At 52.4% G+C, this 17,076-nt stretch overlaps 1 protein-coding gene across 1 annotated transcript; it reads right to left on the bottom strand.

Moving 5' to 3' along the window:
• Window positions 1-9,047: 9,047 nt before the first annotated feature.
• Window positions 9,048-15,257, bottom strand: Cdk9 (cyclin dependent kinase 9). The gene is made up of 7 exons (XM_048343439.1): window positions 14,895-15,257; window positions 14,329-14,410; window positions 13,124-13,214; window positions 12,436-12,602; window positions 12,155-12,326; window positions 11,860-12,008; window positions 9,048-9,956 (listed from the first exon to the last, which is right to left on the bottom strand). Exons 1-7 carry the CDS (start codon window positions 14,984-14,986, stop codon window positions 9,591-9,593), a joined length of 1,119 nt encoding a protein of 372 aa, XP_048199396.1. The 5' UTR covers window positions 14,987-15,257; the 3' UTR covers window positions 9,048-9,590.
• Window positions 15,258-17,076: the final 1,819 nt, after the last annotated feature.

Raw genomic sequence — 17,076 nt, 5'->3', positions numbered from 1 at the left:
TCCTCATACTTTCCTCCCCAGGCTGGCTTCAAACCTTGATCCTCAGATCTTAGCCTTTTGAATAGCTAAGATTACAGGCATGAGCCACCAGCACCTGGCATGAGTTTTGGAAAGTCCATCATTGTCTGGAGGTCTGCTCTCCTACCCGCTGCAGTCCTGTGTGAGGAAATCATCCTCCAGGCTGGACTTGGACTCTAGATCCTTCTACTGCCACCTCCCCAGTGCTGGGGTTATGTGTATGTGCCAACACATTCAGCTCTCTTGGCCCAGCTACAGAAACACTGTTATTTTCCTCATTGATAGTTTTTGTTTTGTTTTGTTAGTCCTTGGGCTTGAACTCAGGGCCTGGCCACTGAGCTTCTTTTGTTCAAGGCTAGCCCTCTACCACTTGAGCCACAGTCCACTTCTAGCTTGTTCTACTTATGTGGTACTTAAGAATCAAACCCATGGCTTCAATGCATTCTAGGCAAGCACTCTACCACTAAGCCACATTCCCAGCCCTGATTTTTTTTCTATTTTTAGCTACATGAGGTTGCTCCCACCTGCAATCCCAGGTATTGTGAGCCTAAAGCAGGAAGATCTGAATTTAAGGTGAGCTTGGGTGAAAATAGCTAGATTCAATGTCTAAAAAAAAGGAAGAAAGAAAGAAAGAAAGGAAAGAAGGAAGGAAGGAAGGAAGGAAGGAAGGAAGGAAGGAAGGAAGGAAGGAAGGGGAACGAAAAAAGAAGAAAAACAGGGGGTATGTTGAGTGGCAGAGTACCTGACTAGATACACCCTGGGTTCAATCTCCAGTGACAACAAGAAAACCCCTTTTTAAAATTAAATTAAATTAATTTATTTATTTGCTAGTCCTGGAGCTTGGACTCAGGGCCTGAGCACTGTCCCTGGCTTCTTTTCGCTGGAGGCTAGCACTCTGCCACTTGAGCCACAGCGCCACTCCTGGCCATTTTCTGTATATGTGGTGCTGGGGAATCGAACCCAGGGCTTCATGTATACGAGGCAAGCACTCTTTGCTACTAGGCCATATCCCCAGCCCAAGAAAACCCTTTTATCTTACTTTTTTGCTTTCTCTTCTAATATTTTTGGTTGTGTAATACCTCATACCATTCAAATAGTTAAAGGTACAAAGAGATACAGAGCCAAAACCTCCTTCCCTGGGGGCCAGGGCCCAACTTGATCCCTCTTCCCCAGGCAATTCAATCTTACCAGCTTCCGTGATCCTTGCCAATATGTGTTAATATCTGCAAACAATGTAAGTAAATGTAACTGTGGATTTTCTTTTATACTCACAATTAGTGATAGACCACCAGGTACAGGTGAATCTGCATTGTGCTTTAAAACTTTGGCAAAACTGGCGTTTGAACTAAGGAGTCTATTTGCTTTGCTAGTTAGGCACTCTAGCACTTGAGCCACACCAGCGCCTGGCTGCTCAGCTTTTTCTGTTAAGATCTCAAGAATTTGCCTTGGCTGATCTGAACCAAGATCCAGGCTCCTCATTTTAGACAAGTCAAACCTTCTCTCTGCTTAAAATTCCCAGTAGAGCTGGACACCAGTGGCTCACTGGCGTGTTTCTCTCTGCCTGGCACATCCTTCTCACAAACGTTTGCATGACTGACTTCTTGTGGCTTCAGGATATTCTCGCCACATTTCTTCTTCTTCTTCTTTTTTAATGGTAAGGGATTTCAACTCAGGACCTCACACACGCTTTGCTAGTTAGGCACTCTATCACTTGAAGTGTGTCTCTAGCCCACATTTTTTCTTTTTACTATCCACCCTTTATTGGGTTTTGGATGACAGGGGTGTTGTTGTTGTTGTTTGTCATTTCTTTTTCTTTTTTGTGTAAGTTGGGAGACTTGAACTCAGGGCCTGGGTGCTGTTCCTGAGCCTCTTTGTGCTCAAGGCTAGTGCTCTACCACTTGAGCCACAGAGCCACTCCTGGTTTTTGAGTGATTCATTGGAGATAAGAGTTTCAAGGGGACTTTTCTGCCCTGGCTGGCTGAGCTGGCTTCAAGCTGCGATCTTCAGACCTCCACCTCCTGAGTAGCTAAGATTATAGACATGAGCCATCAGCTTGGACGATACATTTTTATTACCATCTCAAAATGAATACTTGGTTAAAATAATGAGTATTATGAATTGTGATAACCAAAAAGTTCTGAGAACAAACCTGTTGATGAGACAGTGTAAACATTATTTGCTCATCTTAATTTAACTGGGGGGGGGAGGGGCAGGGCGTTGTCTGGTAATCCATGCCTGCAATCCTAGCTATTTCAGAGGCTGATAACGGGAGAATTTCTCTTCCAGGCCAGCCCTAGGCAGAGGAGTTCATGAGACTCATCAAGCTAACTCTGGGTGAAGCAATGTAGACCTGCCATCTCAAGCTACCTGAGAGACTGAGATTGGAAGGATCATTGTTCCAGGCCAGCCCAGGCAGAATAATCCAAATTCCTCTCTCCAGAGAAACACGGGAGCCTGTGATCTCAGAGAAACAGAAAGCCTATATAATACACGATTTGCAGCTCAGTCACCTGCCAGGGAAACAGAACCCATCCTAAAAATAAGTAGCAAAAAACAGTGCTGGAAGCATGGCCCAGTATAGTAAGTATAAAGCCCTGAATTCAAACCCCTAATACCATAAAAGAAAGAATTATAATTCAGAAATCAGCCTGAAAATTATTCCCTACACGATAATTATGGAATGAGAGGTGACTATTGTGTCATGTGTATTGTGTTTTGGGTCTCACTATGTAGCTCAGTCTGGCTTTGAAGTTAAGATTCTCCTACCTGCACCATCATGCCCGGCTTTAGAGCCCTTTGCCCATTTGCATTTTATACACTGTCTCCCTGGGAATGTCGTAACTGGGGAAGAGAATTAACTTATCCCAATGACACAGTAGGGGCTGGTACCTTAGGACTCCTCTTGAACAATCCAATGCTGACAGTTGGGGACACTGAGGCACAGTAAGGGGTCAGCACCAACCTGGACCCAGGTGTGACTCGTGGTGTTGTTGGTGCTTCCTCCTCCAGGCCACAGTCTACTGAGCTACTTAGCCCCCTCCCCTCGCCCCATTTTGCAGATGAGGAAACTGAGGCTGGGAAAATAATTGCCTACTAAGGCACCACCAAGCAGTAGCAGAGCAAAGGCTGAGTAGAAACCCAGCTCTGGTGGATTTCTGTAGCTGCTGCTGACTTGGGTCCTCCCAACAAGCTGGGGCAGCCGAGGCTAGGGCTCTTCGTTTGTCATGCGAGTTGTCCTCAGTCATTGTCGCCGAATGTGTCTCTGGATCACACAGAGCTTGTCTCCTTCAGCCCTCCCAGCCCAGTTCCAGGAAGGTTGGGGTTGGACTGTTTTGTTTGTAGTTTGCTTTGAGAGAATCTCACTAGGTAACCCAGTATGGCCTCAAACTTGCAATCCTCCTGCCTCAGCCTCTCAAATGCTGGGATTAGAGGTACGCACCAACACACCAGATGGTTGTGTCCTGAGACTCATTTCTCAGGGGGGACAAGGGCCTAGTAGTAAAAGCAGCTTAGTTATTTATGGGATCTGCTATGCCAGGTCTCAGACCCCAGGCTCCACCCCACTCCCTTCCTGACCTCTGCCCCCTCCCTACCCGTGCACTGTTGGGTAACCACAGTTGCCTGGTCCAGTGGGGCTGTGGCCTTGAGCTGGTCTTATTGCAAAAGGAGCCCCCCACAAACTACCACTGCTCCCAACTTCTGGCATATGCCCTCCGTTTTCTGTCCCCTGGTGAGGGAGTCAGCTTTGGGTCCAAAAGTGACCCAGCATGTGTGGCTAGGACAAGCCAGCCCTCCGGATGACATCACAGGGGACTCTGCAGCCCTGGCTGTGTGCGGGGGGCCCCCTTCTCTGCTGCCTGCCGAAGGGCGTGCGTGCGTGTGTGTGTGTGTGTGTGTGTGTGTGTGTGTGTGAAGAGTCTGGGGGAACTACGGCACTGGACTTCACAGAGGGCGGAGGTCCTGAGGGAAGGAGGCGGCGCTTATCTTTTATTTTTTTTTTCTTTTGCCAGTCCTGGGGCTTGAACTCAGGGCCTAGGCACTGTCCCTGAGCTTCTTTTGCTCAAGCACTCTGAGCTACGGCGCCAATTCTAGCGTTTTCTGTTTATGTGGTGCTGAGGAATCGAACCCAGGGCTTCATGTGTGCTAGGCAAGCACTCTACCACTAGGCCACATTCCCAGCCCAAGGCGCTTATCTTCTGATCTCCCTTCTACAGGAGGAAGCCGGGGCTGAGTAAGGTAAAGCAACCTGACTGGTATCCACCACAATGTGATTCTAGACCTTCCTAGATGCTTACCACCCTAACTGGGGGACCACCCCAAGCCCCAGTCTGTCTGAGCCGGGCTCATCCAAGCTATCACCTCACCAAGTACCTTGTCCTCACCTGCCGAACTGTCCCCACCCCACAGGGGCTGCGGACGCCGAGCGAGGGGAGCACTGGCCACAGCCACGCGAGGACTCTCATTGGAAACCGAGTTCAAGAACTATTCCAATGGCCAGGACTGTTTCTCTTGATCTCACCTACCACCACACCTTGCATAAAATACAGGTAATACCTAAGCTGCTCAGGAGGCTGAGAAATGAGGAGCACCCTTAGAAACCACTCCCAAACCACAGGTAATAAGGGACCACTCCAAAAACTCCCTTCCTCAGTGGCTCAGGACGGGGAAATGGAGTCGCGCAGCCACTGGGGGGAGGGGGTCCCCTGCACCATGCGGGCCCTGGGGCAAGGCCTGCAGCAAGTATCATCCTTGAACCCCTGAGGGACCCAAAGGAATGGGTTTGGTGAGCCCAGAGTGCCTGCCTGCATCCCTCCCGCCCCCTTCTCCTACCTGGAAGGAGGCGGTTTTAGCTGCACAAGGATAGCAGGCTGGGCCCTGCTGTTCCATTGTCAGTTCCCACCACGATGTCTCCGCCACCGGACAGGACAGGCAGGAACCTGGCACCTGGCATCCCGCCGTTTCCAGCCCCTCCTCCTCCTCCTCCTCCTGGGTGGGGCACAAGTGACGCACAGGAGGGCCACCTCTGCCCAGGCTCCTGTGAGGACTGTGTGCCCAAGAGGGGAGGTTCCCAAGGCCACCCTTATCCTGCTGGGTTAGAGAAGGAATCAGTGCCCGGGGAGATTGACCTCAGAGGTTCCTGCCCTCGTCCTGACATCAGCCCAGTCACAACCCGGCCAGGCTCGGCCTGTGACCTGACTACAGCGCTGGTGAAAATCGCCTGAGTTAAATAACAACTCAGAGCGGGTTAAAGGTAAGCAGTAGCAGGGAAAGGGACATGAATGGGTGAGAGGAGGGAGAAAAGCAAGGGCACGTGAAAAACCTCCCAGATCTTCCTGCCAAGGTGGGGTTGACTGTATCTGGCCGTTTTTTTGTTTTTGTTTTTTTTTTGGCCAGTCCTGGGGCTTGAACTCAGGGCCTATCCCTAAGTGTTTGCTTAAAGCTAGCACTCTACCACATGAGCCACAATGCCACTTCTGGCTTTTCTTAATGTGGTGCTGAGGAATCGAACCTAGGGCTTCATGCATGCTAGGCAAGCACTCTACCGCTAAGCCACATTCCCAGCCCAATCTGGCCAATCTTGTAGTTTTTTTTTCAATCATGGGGCTTGAATTATGGGCCTGAGTGCTGTCCCTGAGCTCTTCAGCTCTATGCTAGCGCTCTACCACGTGAGCCACAGCACTACTTCCAGTTTTCTGGTGGTTAATTGAAGATAAAAGTCTCAGCTGGCTTTGAACCTCAATCCTCAAATCCTCCTGAGTAGATAGGATTACAGGTGCGAGGCACCAGCGCCCAGCTTTTTGCAGCCCTTCATCAGCCTACCTTCTTTTAGTTAGGAGTCCATTTCTAGCACATGTACTGGACACTTTTTTTCGGCCAGTCCTGGGGCTTGGACTCAGGGCCTGAGCACTGTCCCAGAGCTGCTTTTGCTCATGACTAGCACTCTACCGCTTGAGCCACTGGCTTTTTTTCTCTTTGTGTGGTACTGAGGAATGGAACCCAGGGCTTCATGGATGCTAGGTGAGCATTCTACCACTAAGCCACATTCCCAGCCCCTAGGACACTCTTAGGTTTTTTGTTGTTTATTTTGTTTTGTTTTGCCAGTCCTGGGGCTTGAACTCAGGGCCTGAGCACTCTCCCTGGCTTCTTTTTGCTCAAGGCTAGCACCCTACCACTAGAGCCACAGTGCTACATCTGGCCTTTTCTATATATGTGGTGCTGAGGAATCAAACCTAGGGCTTCATGTATGTGAGGCAAGCACTTTACCAGTAGGCCATATTCCCTGCTCTAGGACACTCCTAATAAGAGTCCAAGTCTTCTGGAGGGAGAGGTCTGTTTGACCAAACCAGATGGTCAAAAGGAGCCAGGCACAATTCACAATAGCCAAAATATGGAAACAACCCAGATGCCCCTCCACAGACGAATGGATCAAAAAAATATGGTACTTATACACAATGGAATACTACATAGTGATTAGGAATGGTGAAATACTGTTATTCGCAGGGAAATGGTCAGAACTCGAACAAATAATGTTGAGTGAGACAAGCCTAGAACACAAAAAACAAAGGGGCATGATCTCCCTGATATATGACTGTTAACAAAGGGAGACGGAGAGACAGTAGAGACCAAGTCTGTGAATACTGTATATGTTCTTGATACATTGTATATTGCATATGTCAACCTGACCTAGAAAAGGGATAGAAAAACAGGTCGTAAGATATCACAAGAAATGTACACACTGCCCTACTATGTAACTGCACCCTCTTTGCACAACACCTTGTAAAAAAATTTATGTCCAATTAATAAAAGAAATAAATAAATAAACTAATATGTGCTAAAAAAAAAAAAAAAAAAAAAAAGGAGCCAGGAAGCTGGGTGCCCATGGCTCAGGCCTGTAATCCTAGCTACCCAGGAGACTAAGATCTAAGGATCACAGTTTGAAGCCAGCCCAGGCAGGAAGACCATTCACCTCTTATCTCCAATTAACCACCAAAATAAATAAATAAAGCTGAAAGTAGAACTTGGTTCAAGTGGTAGAGCACTAGCCTTGAGCAAAAAGCTCAAGGAGTGCACCTATACTGAGAGTCCAAGCCCCAGGACCAGAACAAAGCCAGGACATTGACAGGTCCTAGTTCCCAGCCTGCAGAGCATGCACAAAGCTAGTGACAATGACAAAGCTTGCAATCCTGGCTACTCAGAAGGTACAGGGAGGAGGACAGTTTGAAGCCAGCTTGGCTATGTATTTAAACTTAAAAAAAAAAAAAGTACAAATAAAAGGGCTGGAGCATGGCTCAAATGGTAGAACACTAGTTTAACACTGGAGGGGAGGAGGGAGAACCCTGAATGCAATCTTCAGTGCTCAAAAAAAAAAAAAGCCAGGTGACTGAGGATGTGTGACTAGGTTTCCACAACTCCAGCCATTCATTCTTCTTCAGGCTGGTCTCAGCTCTAAGATGAAAATCTAAAGATACTGGTTCCCAGCACGGGCAGCAAAGTCCAAGAGACTTATCTCCAACTAACCAATAAAAAGCTGGAGGTGGGCTGGGCTCCAGCCGCTCACGCGTGTAACCCTAGCCACTCAGGAGGCTGAGATCTGAGGACCTCCATTCTGAAGTCAGCCTAGGCAAGAAAGTCCCCAGACTCCAATAAACTATGAAGTTATCTCCAATAAACTACTCAGAAAAAGCAGGGACGATAGCACTGTGGCTCAGTGGTTGAGTGATAGCCTTCAACAAAAAAAAGAAGCTCAAGGGAGGGGGGTGTCTGGGAATGTGGCTCAGTGGTAGAGCGCTTGCCTAGCATGCATGAAGCCCTGGGTTTGATTCCTCAGCACCACATACACAGAAAACGCTAGAATTGGCGCTGTAGCTCAGAGTGATAGCCTTGAGCAAAAGAAGCTCAGTGAGAGTGCCCAGGCCCTGAGTTCAAAGCCCAGGACGAGCAAAGGGAAAAAAAAGAAAAGAAAGCTGGATGTGGGAAGGGCACCAGTGGTTCAAGCCTCAGTTTAGCTGCTCAAGAGACAAAAGGTCTCAAGTGGAGTGGCAGCTCAGGTGCTAAGAGTGCTAGCCTTGAGCAAAGAAGCTCAGGAAAGCCAGCCCCCAGGGTCCAAATTCAAGCCCCAGGACTGACCCCAAACAAGTAGTTTGCAGAACTGACACAAAATACCTATCCCTTTAAGCAAGCATTTGATACTTGTTTCCCAGTCTCAAGTCACAGGTCTCCTCAAAGTAACCCAGGACCCTCACTGTCCTGGCCTTCCAGCTCCCACCAGCTGCCACCTGCGGTCTCTCCCAGCCCTTGGAGCACTTTGGGCTCTTTTCCTCCAAACTCCCCGAGCCCCTCTGCAAGCTAGGTGATTCATCACTCCAGCCATTCTGTGTTCTTCCAGCCCGGCTACAGCTCTAGCGAGGAGCCTACCAGTCTCCTGTATTCTCAGCATCCAGCAGACTGGGGCGGCAGACTCTTCCTCCTGCACCAGGCACTGGGCACTGGAAGATCACAGTTACCTTCCCACTGGGAGCTTGACAAGTATTCTGGAAGGAACCCAGGAGAAAAAAAAGACAAGTTTGTGGACTGGGAATGTGGCTTAGTGGTAGAGAGCTCGCCTAGCCTCCATGAAGTCCTGTGTTCCATTCCTCAGTACCACATAAACAGAAAAAGCTGGAAGTGGCGCTGTGGCTCAAGTGGTAGAGTGCTAGCCTTGAGCAAGAAGAGGCTCAGGGACAGTGCTCAGGCCCTGAGTTCAAGCCCAGGACTGGCAAAAAAAAAAAGACCAGTGTCCTCTTCAATGAACTGGGAGAGTCGGGACTTCCGGTGACCTCAACAGTAGAACCCTAATGCTTGCTGTGGGCAAAAACTCAGCACCTACCTTGAACAAAAAGAAGCCAGGGACAGTGTTCAGGCCCTGAGTCCAAGCCCCAGGACTGGGAAAAAAAAAATTGTGTTCAATTAATAAATTAATTTTTTAAAAAGATGAAAAGAAAAAAAAAAGAACTCAGCATCTAAATGCAGACAATAAACACATAGATACCTACTGGAAAATAGTCAACTTTTAATTGCAATTGACCAAATTTCAACTAGGAATGTCTCTGAACAAATGGACAAAGCACAATAAAATTCCCTATTGAAGAAACCAAGAGTCTTTGTTGGCCCTGGTGCCCATGAGGGCTAGGCCGAGTGCAGCTGGGCCTTGGGGCCAGCAGGCCGGGACTTGGGCTCCCTTCCCAGCTCCTACCCCCATTCCCAAACTTCGTGCCTCTGGGGATGGCGAGGGACTGTTCCCTCCTCCCACCACCGTGAGTTCTTATAAAGTCTCTGGTCGGCAGGCCTCCCATTCCACTTCTAATGACTACCCGGGCACCATCCTGGAACCAACAAGGGCCAAGGCGGCCCCAGCTCCACACTCTCTTGGCTTCAGCCAATGTTCCTCCCATGCCAGTCCACTTGCTGGTCATCCCCAGTGCCCAGTGTGGGGAGCAAATAAGCTACGCGCTGGAAGATGACACTCAGATGCCCCACCGGTCTCCACAATGCAAGTCAGTGACACAGAGGAAACAGGAGGCCCGCACCGGCTCTTAGAAGATGCGCTCAAACTCCGTCTGGTTGGTAGTGGCTGGATTTCGGCTCTGGTTGGTGGACTGCTGGGTGATCTGGCTGCCCTTCCTACGTGGTGGGGCCAGGTACTCAAACATGGATGTCAGGTGGGTAGATAGCATGCCCTTGAGGTCTGAGGGCATGGGGTCCGACCAGAAGAAGTCATGGTTGAGGGCATCGTCGCTGTCGATACGCTGTGTGGGGTCCAATACCAGCAGCTTGTCAATGAGGTCCAGGGCGTAGGGGTCACGCACGTAGGCCTTTAGCCTGTCCTTCACCTTCCGCTTCTGGCCCTTGACCAGCTCTAGCTTTTCAAACAATTCATACTTGTCCACGTTTGGCCATACCTGGGAAGGTGTGGAGAAGAGAGTTGGAGAGAGGAAGTGTGCTTTTTCACCGGTCAAGCACCCAAAGGGCTAAAACTATTCCCTCCGTTAGAGGAAGAACTGGACCCTTCAAGGCAAGGGCAGCAACGGCCACCACAGATGTGGCACATGCTGAAAGACACATACCCACCCAGACACAAGCACATTTGTTCCACGGAATCACAGCTCAACACGGACCTAAACTCCTTGGCCAAGGGGTTTGTATCAAATCTCTCTCAAAAGCACGTGAGCTGAAAGCGCCATCTCCATGTGGCGGCACTATTGAGGAGGGGGGTAGAAACTACCAAGCTCCATTCCATCTCCTGGCCTTGGAAAGTATAGGGGATACTTGTCCCTTCCTCTTTTAGCTGCCATGATGTGGTAGCTTTGCTCCCTCACCTCGGACCTAAGTGATGATGGAATAAAAATTTCAAATCATCACCTAAAGATTTCTTTTTTCCCCTGATACCAATACAGGGGCTTGACCACAGGGTCTGGGTACTGCCCCGTAACTTTCTCACGCAAGGCTAGTGCTCTGTTGTTAGAGCCCTGCCTTCACTCCCAGCTTCTTTTCCTTTTCTTTCTTTTTTTTTTTTTTGCCAGTCCTGGGCCTTGGACTCAGGGCCTGAGCACTGTCCCTGGCTTCCTTTTTGCTCAAGGCTAGCACTCTGCCACTTGAGCCACAGCGCCACTCCTGGCCGTTTTCTAGATATGTGGTACTGGAGAATCGAACCCAGGGCTTCATGTATACGAGGCGAGCTCTCTTGCCACTAGGCCATATTCCCAGCCCCTCTTTTCCTTTTCTTTAGATCTGAGACAGGGACTGAACTCAGTACCTGCTACTTTCACTCACTGGCTACCACTTTACCAACTGCGACATGCTTTTAACTCCCACATTTAGCTTCTTGGTGGTTAACTGGAGATAAGAGTTTTAGGAAATTTTCTGCTCAGGCTGGTGTCAAACTGTCACCCTCAGATCTCAAGCCAGCCTCCTGAGGAGCTAGAATTATAGGTCTGAGATACCAGTGCTCAGCTCTTTGCTTTTTTAGAAAAAAAGTTTTTAAAATTATTTTTTCCCCCTGGTCCTGGGGCTTGAACTCAAGGCCTGAGCACTGTCCTTGGCTTCTTTTGCTCAAAGCTAGCATTCTACCACTTGAGCCACAGCGCCACTTCTGGCTATTTTTGTTTTAAGTGGTGCTGAGGAATCGAACCCAGTGTTTCATGTATGCTAGGCAAGCACTCTACCAGTAAGCCACATTCCCAGCCCCAAAGTTCATTTTTATTATTTTTTTTTCCTGGCCCTGGGGCTTGCACTCAGGGCCTGAGCACTGTCCCTGAGCTTTCTTTTTGCTCAAGGCTAGCACTCTACTACTTGAGCCACAGCGCCACTTTTGGCTTTTTTATTGGAGATGCTGAGCAGTTTATTAGCGCCTCAGGACTTTCTTGCCCCGTGGGCTTCAAACCTGAGATCTCAGCCTCCTGAGTAGCTAATATCACAGGCGTGAGCTACCAGCCAGGCTATTTTCATTAAAGAGCTATACAAAGGGTTTACCATTCAACAAGTCAGTTTATAAGCATCGGCATTTTGATCTCTATCACCCCTTTCGTCATTTTCCCCAATCCCTCCCAACTTAATCTCTCCCCTTTCCTCCTTTTCAAGTTGCTTTGCTCAGGCACACATAAAAGTTGCAGCAATAGAAAATGGAAGTATACACGAACATCACAAGAACCAGTTGGTGCTAGGTTTGCAGCCTGACCACAAACCTGACCCGTCCACCAGCCTGCTCACCATTTCCTTCCATTCCACTCCTCTCCTCAGGGGACACCAACAACCCAGTCTCTGTATCTCATGGGAAGCCGGGTCTCACCCAGCTCAGCCACATACCTCCGGGGTGATGGAGCCACAGAGCTGGCTGATAAGGGCAAGCTGGTGCTGCTCCGTGTTGCCCTGCATGATAGGGCTGCGGGTCCACATCTCTGCCATAATGCACCCAGCTCCCCACAGGTCGATGGGCGGGCCGTAGTCCCGTTCCCCTGGGAAGAAGAACATACCAGAAAGACCCCTTGAGTTCCAAGGCCTCCTGGGACTCAAGAATGAGCCCCACCAGCACTGGGGGGGTGGGGTATTGCCAGGAAGGTGCTTGGCCCCTGCCCTCCTCGGCTTGCTTGGGTATCCTCACCAAGCAATAGCTCCGGTGGCCGGTACCACAGTGTCACCACACGGTTGGTATAGCGGTTAGGCTGGCTGTTCTTGGCCAGGCTGAAGGCTCGAGCCAGCCCAAAGTCTGCCAGCTTCAGGACCCCATCCCTGGTGATGAGGACATTGGCTGCCTTCATATCCCTGTGCAAGATCTGCAGGGGCACAAGAGCGGGGCCTCAGCCAGCTCCCACGGGGTCCTTCAGCCATCCCTCCCCCGCCCAGCAGTGGGAACAAAGACCACACCCCTGGGGCTCTCCTCACCTTGTTCCTGTGGATATAGTAGAGGCCGTTGAGCAACATCTGCATGACCCTCTTGATCTCAGACAGTGTGAACTTGACCAAGACATTGCTCAGCAGCCCAGCAAGGTCATGCTCACAGAAGTCAAACACCAGGTATATGCTGCCCTTGCAGCGGTTGTACGGGGAAGCTGACGTAGAAAGGGAGGAAGAACTCAAAACTCTGCCTCCAACTCACTTTCCCCCAACCAGTTCCCACCTGCCAGCCCACCCAGTCACTCATGCCCTCTAGAGCAGCCGTTTGCACATTCCTTCACTAGAAACATTCCTTTCCTTTTCCTTCCTTCCTTTCTTCTTTTGCTGGTTCTGGGGCTTGTAATCAGGGCCTGGGCTCTGTCCCTGAGCCTCTCTGTGCTCTAGGATAGCACTATACCACTTGAGCCACAGCACCATGCCCAGCCTTTTCTGTTTATGTGGTACTAAGGAATCAAACCCAGGGCTTCATGCATGCGAGGCAAGCACTCTACACCAAGCCACATTCTCAGCCCTGGGAGTGCCTCCTGTGGGCTGGTGCTATGGAAGGCTCTGACGAAGCACAGCTCCAATGCAGAAGGACCAAAGAGAGTACTGTGCTATGTCTGAGTCAAGAAGAGGCAAGTTAAGTGTCGCCTGTTTTAGGTATGTGGTCCTTCATAAGGACCACATGGCTTACCTTTGGTTCGACAAATCTCAATCAAGTTGACCACATTCTCATGTTTTAGAAGCTGGAGGATCTTGATTTCCCGCAAAGCTGTAATGGGGAACTAGGTAGAATGGGAGGAAATGGTCAGAGGCAAATGGGAGGGATTAAGAATGGGCCCCCTGGGGTTTACAGAAAAAGATACAAGCTGGGAGCCAGAGGACCCCTATGCTCTATGAAACCAGTGTTGATGCCTAGCCTGTAGAATGGGGCTCAGTAGTAGTATGAATACAAAGAAGCTGGTTTGAGACAACTAAAACATAGGTATAAAAACACTTTATTTACATCCCTGATTCACCCAATGTCCATTATTTCAATCATTAAGCTTTATTTAATTGTATGCCTGTTGGGAAGATTAAAAAATTTCCTTGAAGCCAGATGCCAGTGGCTTCACGGGAGGCCTATGATCTGAAGATCACAGTTTGAAGCCAGGCTGGGCAGAAAAACCCAAGACACTCATCTCCAATTAACTAACAAAAAGTCCTGTAGCTCACACCTGTAATCCTAGCTACTGAGTACTGAGGACTGAGATCTGAGGCTCATAGTTCAAAGCCAGCCTGGACAGAAAATGGACAACACACTCTCATCTCCAAGAAACCAACAAGGAGGGAAGAATGTGGAGCAGTGGCTCAAGTGGTATACCAGCAGCCACGAGCAAATAAAGCTAAAAGAGATGTGAGGTCCTGAGCTTGAGCCCCAGTATGGACACAAAACTTAGCTCAGTGACAGGGTGCTTGCCCAACATGCATGGGGCTCTGGGTTCCATTCCCAGCACCACATATGCACAAAACTTAAAGAAAGCAAATCAACTTTTCTTGCTAAGTAGATCTCTGAGAAGCTTGACTATAGCTCCAATGGGGTGAAAGTGGGTCTGCCCGCCTGTTCCCCTGAATTTAAAAAAAAAGAAGCATGTATTTCCCTTTTACTTCGAACACAGTTACTATTTACATTTAACTTTCACACCACAGTGGGCTCTAGGCATGCAACCATGAGCTGGATCTAACCACATTTGCCCAACAATGAAACACTGAATACTTCAACCTTTGAATTAAAAGATTTGGGTGGAAGGTCAAATTCCCTGCAATATGCAAACCTCCAAATTACAGGGCCGAATTGGATCTGTACCCCAAATTCAACGTTCAGGGCAGCAGCCCGCCTGGGCCTGGGCTCATACTCACCCCTTCTTTCTCATTCTCCATCAGCACTTTTTTCAGGGCCACCTTCTGGCCGGTCTCGCGGTGCTTGGCCTTAAACACCTCCCTGCGGGCAAAGAGCGGAGGAGACCCGGCGCGGGCTCAGCGGGCGCTACAGCCGGCCCGCCCTCCCCCACCGGAGGACGGGCAGCGGGAAAGCACGGGCGACGAGGCGGGCAGGGCGGGAGAGAGCCAGGGACCCGGACACGAGGCCGTTCCGCCAGCCGGCGTCCCGTATCTCTCCGGGCCTCTGCCACCTTCCCTGAATCCCCCCCTCCACCCCTGCCCTCCTCACCCAAGCCCTTACACCGGGAGATCCTGCTCCCCTCTCTGCAACCCTCCCCTCCCTCCACGCCAGCCGGGGCTCCATCCCTCTAGCCGGCTCCGACAGGCCGGGGCACAGTAGGGCGTGCAGCGTCGCCTCCCAAGCAAGGGGACCATCCAGGGGACCGGAGGCTGCCTGGCCACCCCGAGCCCAGCTCTGGACGGCCCGACGTCGGCCCTAGAAGTTGCAGGCCCAGAGTTCCCGGCCCCTCGGGGCCCAGCCTTACCCGAAGGTGCCTTGGCCGATCTTGGCAATTTTCTCATACTTGGTCACCTCGTCACAAAAAGGGCACTCCACTGAGTCGTACTGCTTTGCCATGGCTGCTTCTAGCGCGCCGCCGCCGCCGCCACCGCCGCCGCCCCCAGGCGCAGCAGCCGCCGCTCCAGGTCCCGCCGCCGCGCTCCAGGCCCCACCGCGGCCGCGCCACTTCCGCTTCCACGTCCACTTCCGTCCTCGCGGCGCCGATCCCACCTCTTCCGGTCGCCGCCCGCCGCCAGGCCCCCTGGGACTTGTAGTTCCCGGGAGGCCAGGGGGAGCGGGAGCTGCAGAGGCGCCGCCACCGCCGCCGCCGCCGCCGCTGCCCCCACCTCCTCCGCCGCCGCCACCACTACTGGCGGCCGCCCCGATGGGGGGCGCGGGGAGCCGGGGCGCTGGCGCTGGGGCTCGGGGCGGTGCGTCTCGCTGCATCGGCCCGGGCCGCGCTGCTGCCGAAGCTGCTGGCTCTCTGGCGCCCGATCCGGGGCCAGCCGCAGTGCCCTGCTCCTCCTCCTCCTCCTCCTCCTCCTCCTCCGACGGCGCCGCCTCCGCCGGGCTGCGCGGGGCGGCTGGCGGGGCGGGGGGTGGGGTGGGGGGGGCGGCTCCCGAGCCGCGGCCTGGGAGCTCCCTGGCCGGGCCCGTGCCGGGGTGAGCCGGGCAAGGGGACCCGACGAGAAGAGCCGAAGAGGAGACGGCCGGAGAGCCCGGGAGGGGGCGCGTTATAAAGGGGGAGGTGCCCGGCCTCGCCCTCCCCTCCCCCTCCGCCCGCCCCTCCCGCCTCCTCCCACTCCCCGCGGCCGCACCTGCCGCCGCCGCCCTCCCGCTCGCCGTCCGCAGGCCGCCCTCGCCGCGTCACCGTCCGCGGCCCCTCCTCCGCCTTCGGAGGTGGGGCCCGTGCTCGACACCTGACTGCGGCCGCCCGGCCGCGTGCCTCAGTTTACCTCCCCACCCCCCCCTCCCAGGGCCTGCAGCCTGCCGAGCTTCCAGAGGGCTTCCCCAGCTCCCCCAGAGGCAAAGGCCAGAAGCGCCCGGGGAGCGGCCTTCGGCCCTGGGAGGAGAGAACGGCCCCCCGCCGCCGCCGCCGCCGCCGCCGCCGCCGCCGCCGCCTCCGCGGCCCCCACCACCCGCGGTTGACATGGCAACCGACGGCCGCCAGGGGGCGCGGCGACACTGGAGGCGGAGACGGAGCCGGCTCCGGCCTGGTCGCCCTGATCCCGGGGTTCTTGGGGAGGCTGGGGCGAGATCCCTCCTGGAGCTGCCACCAGGTCGGTCGTCTCACGGTTCAGGAACGTGGGGGCTCCCGTACTTGGCGTGTGAAGGAAGTTTCTGGGTGTCCTGCTGGACCCCGAGTCAACAGCCCCCACTGTCGGGACCACCAAACCCATTTTAGAGAAGTCGTAGAAAGGGAGGCCTATTTGTCCAAAGTCAGTGACTCCGGCCTGGGTGATCATGATCACATCCTATTTGCCAAGCACCCCCCCACACACACACACACCCCACACCCCGGCCTTCAGAGCTAGGCTCTCCCCATCCGTCTGCACCCTCCCTTAGCTGCAGGAGGCCTTCTGGTTTGCGCCCATATTGGCTGAGAGTCTTCCTCCTAGGAGACCTACATGGTTCAGATGACCCCTGGCGTCCCAAGAGGCCCAGTTCTGGGGAAGAGCCACAGGGGAAGTTCTGGAGGACCCTTCTTGAAGCCAGGGAGGGTTTAAGGCAGCTAAGCCATATGTCAGGGTGTGAACTGGGCCCAGCTTCTTGGCTAAATTAACTTGGAAGCCGAGTAGCTGGGTGTGACCGATGCCTGTAATCCCATCTTGGGGGAGGCGGAGGCAGGAGGATCACGAGTTGGAGACCAGTTTGGGCTATGCATAGCAAGAAGCAGGGAGGCTGTTGCCTGAATCAGGAGAAGGAAGGGAGAAAATATTTTCAGTAATTACAACTTAAAGGAAAATAAATGGTCCCAGTTCTACACTTAGAGCTCGCTCTCTCTCTCTCCTTCCCCTCTCTCTCCCCCCCCTCCCTCTCTCCCTCTCTCTCTTTTTTGCCAGTCCTAGGACTGGCCTGGGCCAGGGCACTGTCCCTAAGCCTCTCTGTGCTCAAGGCTAGCACTCTACCACTTGAGCCACAGCACTACTTCTGGCTTTTTCTGTGTA

This window comes from Perognathus longimembris, chromosome 1 (assembly GCF_023159225.1).
Source record: "Perognathus longimembris pacificus isolate PPM17 chromosome 1, ASM2315922v1, whole genome shotgun sequence".
NCBI lineage: Eukaryota > Metazoa > Chordata > Mammalia > Rodentia > Heteromyidae > Perognathus > Perognathus longimembris.
The sequence above is the reverse complement of the archived record's forward strand: the minus strand, read 5'-3'. Positions and strand labels throughout refer to the sequence as shown.

Bases quoted from the DNA above. Each gene is read 5' to 3' on its own strand.
- Cdk9 (XM_048343439.1), bottom strand. From the start codon at position 14,986: ATGGCAAAGCAGTACGACTCAGTGGAGTGCCCTTTTTGTGACGAGGTG. The intron at 14,411-14,894 runs GTAAGGCTGGGC...CTTTGCCCGCAG, and splicing joins ATCGGCCAAGGCACCTTCGG to GGAGGTGTTTAAGGCCAAGC. The intron at 12,603-13,123 runs GTAAGCCATGTG...TTTCTACGTCAG, and splicing joins TGAGATTTGTCGAACCAAAG to CTTCCCCGTACAACCGCTGC.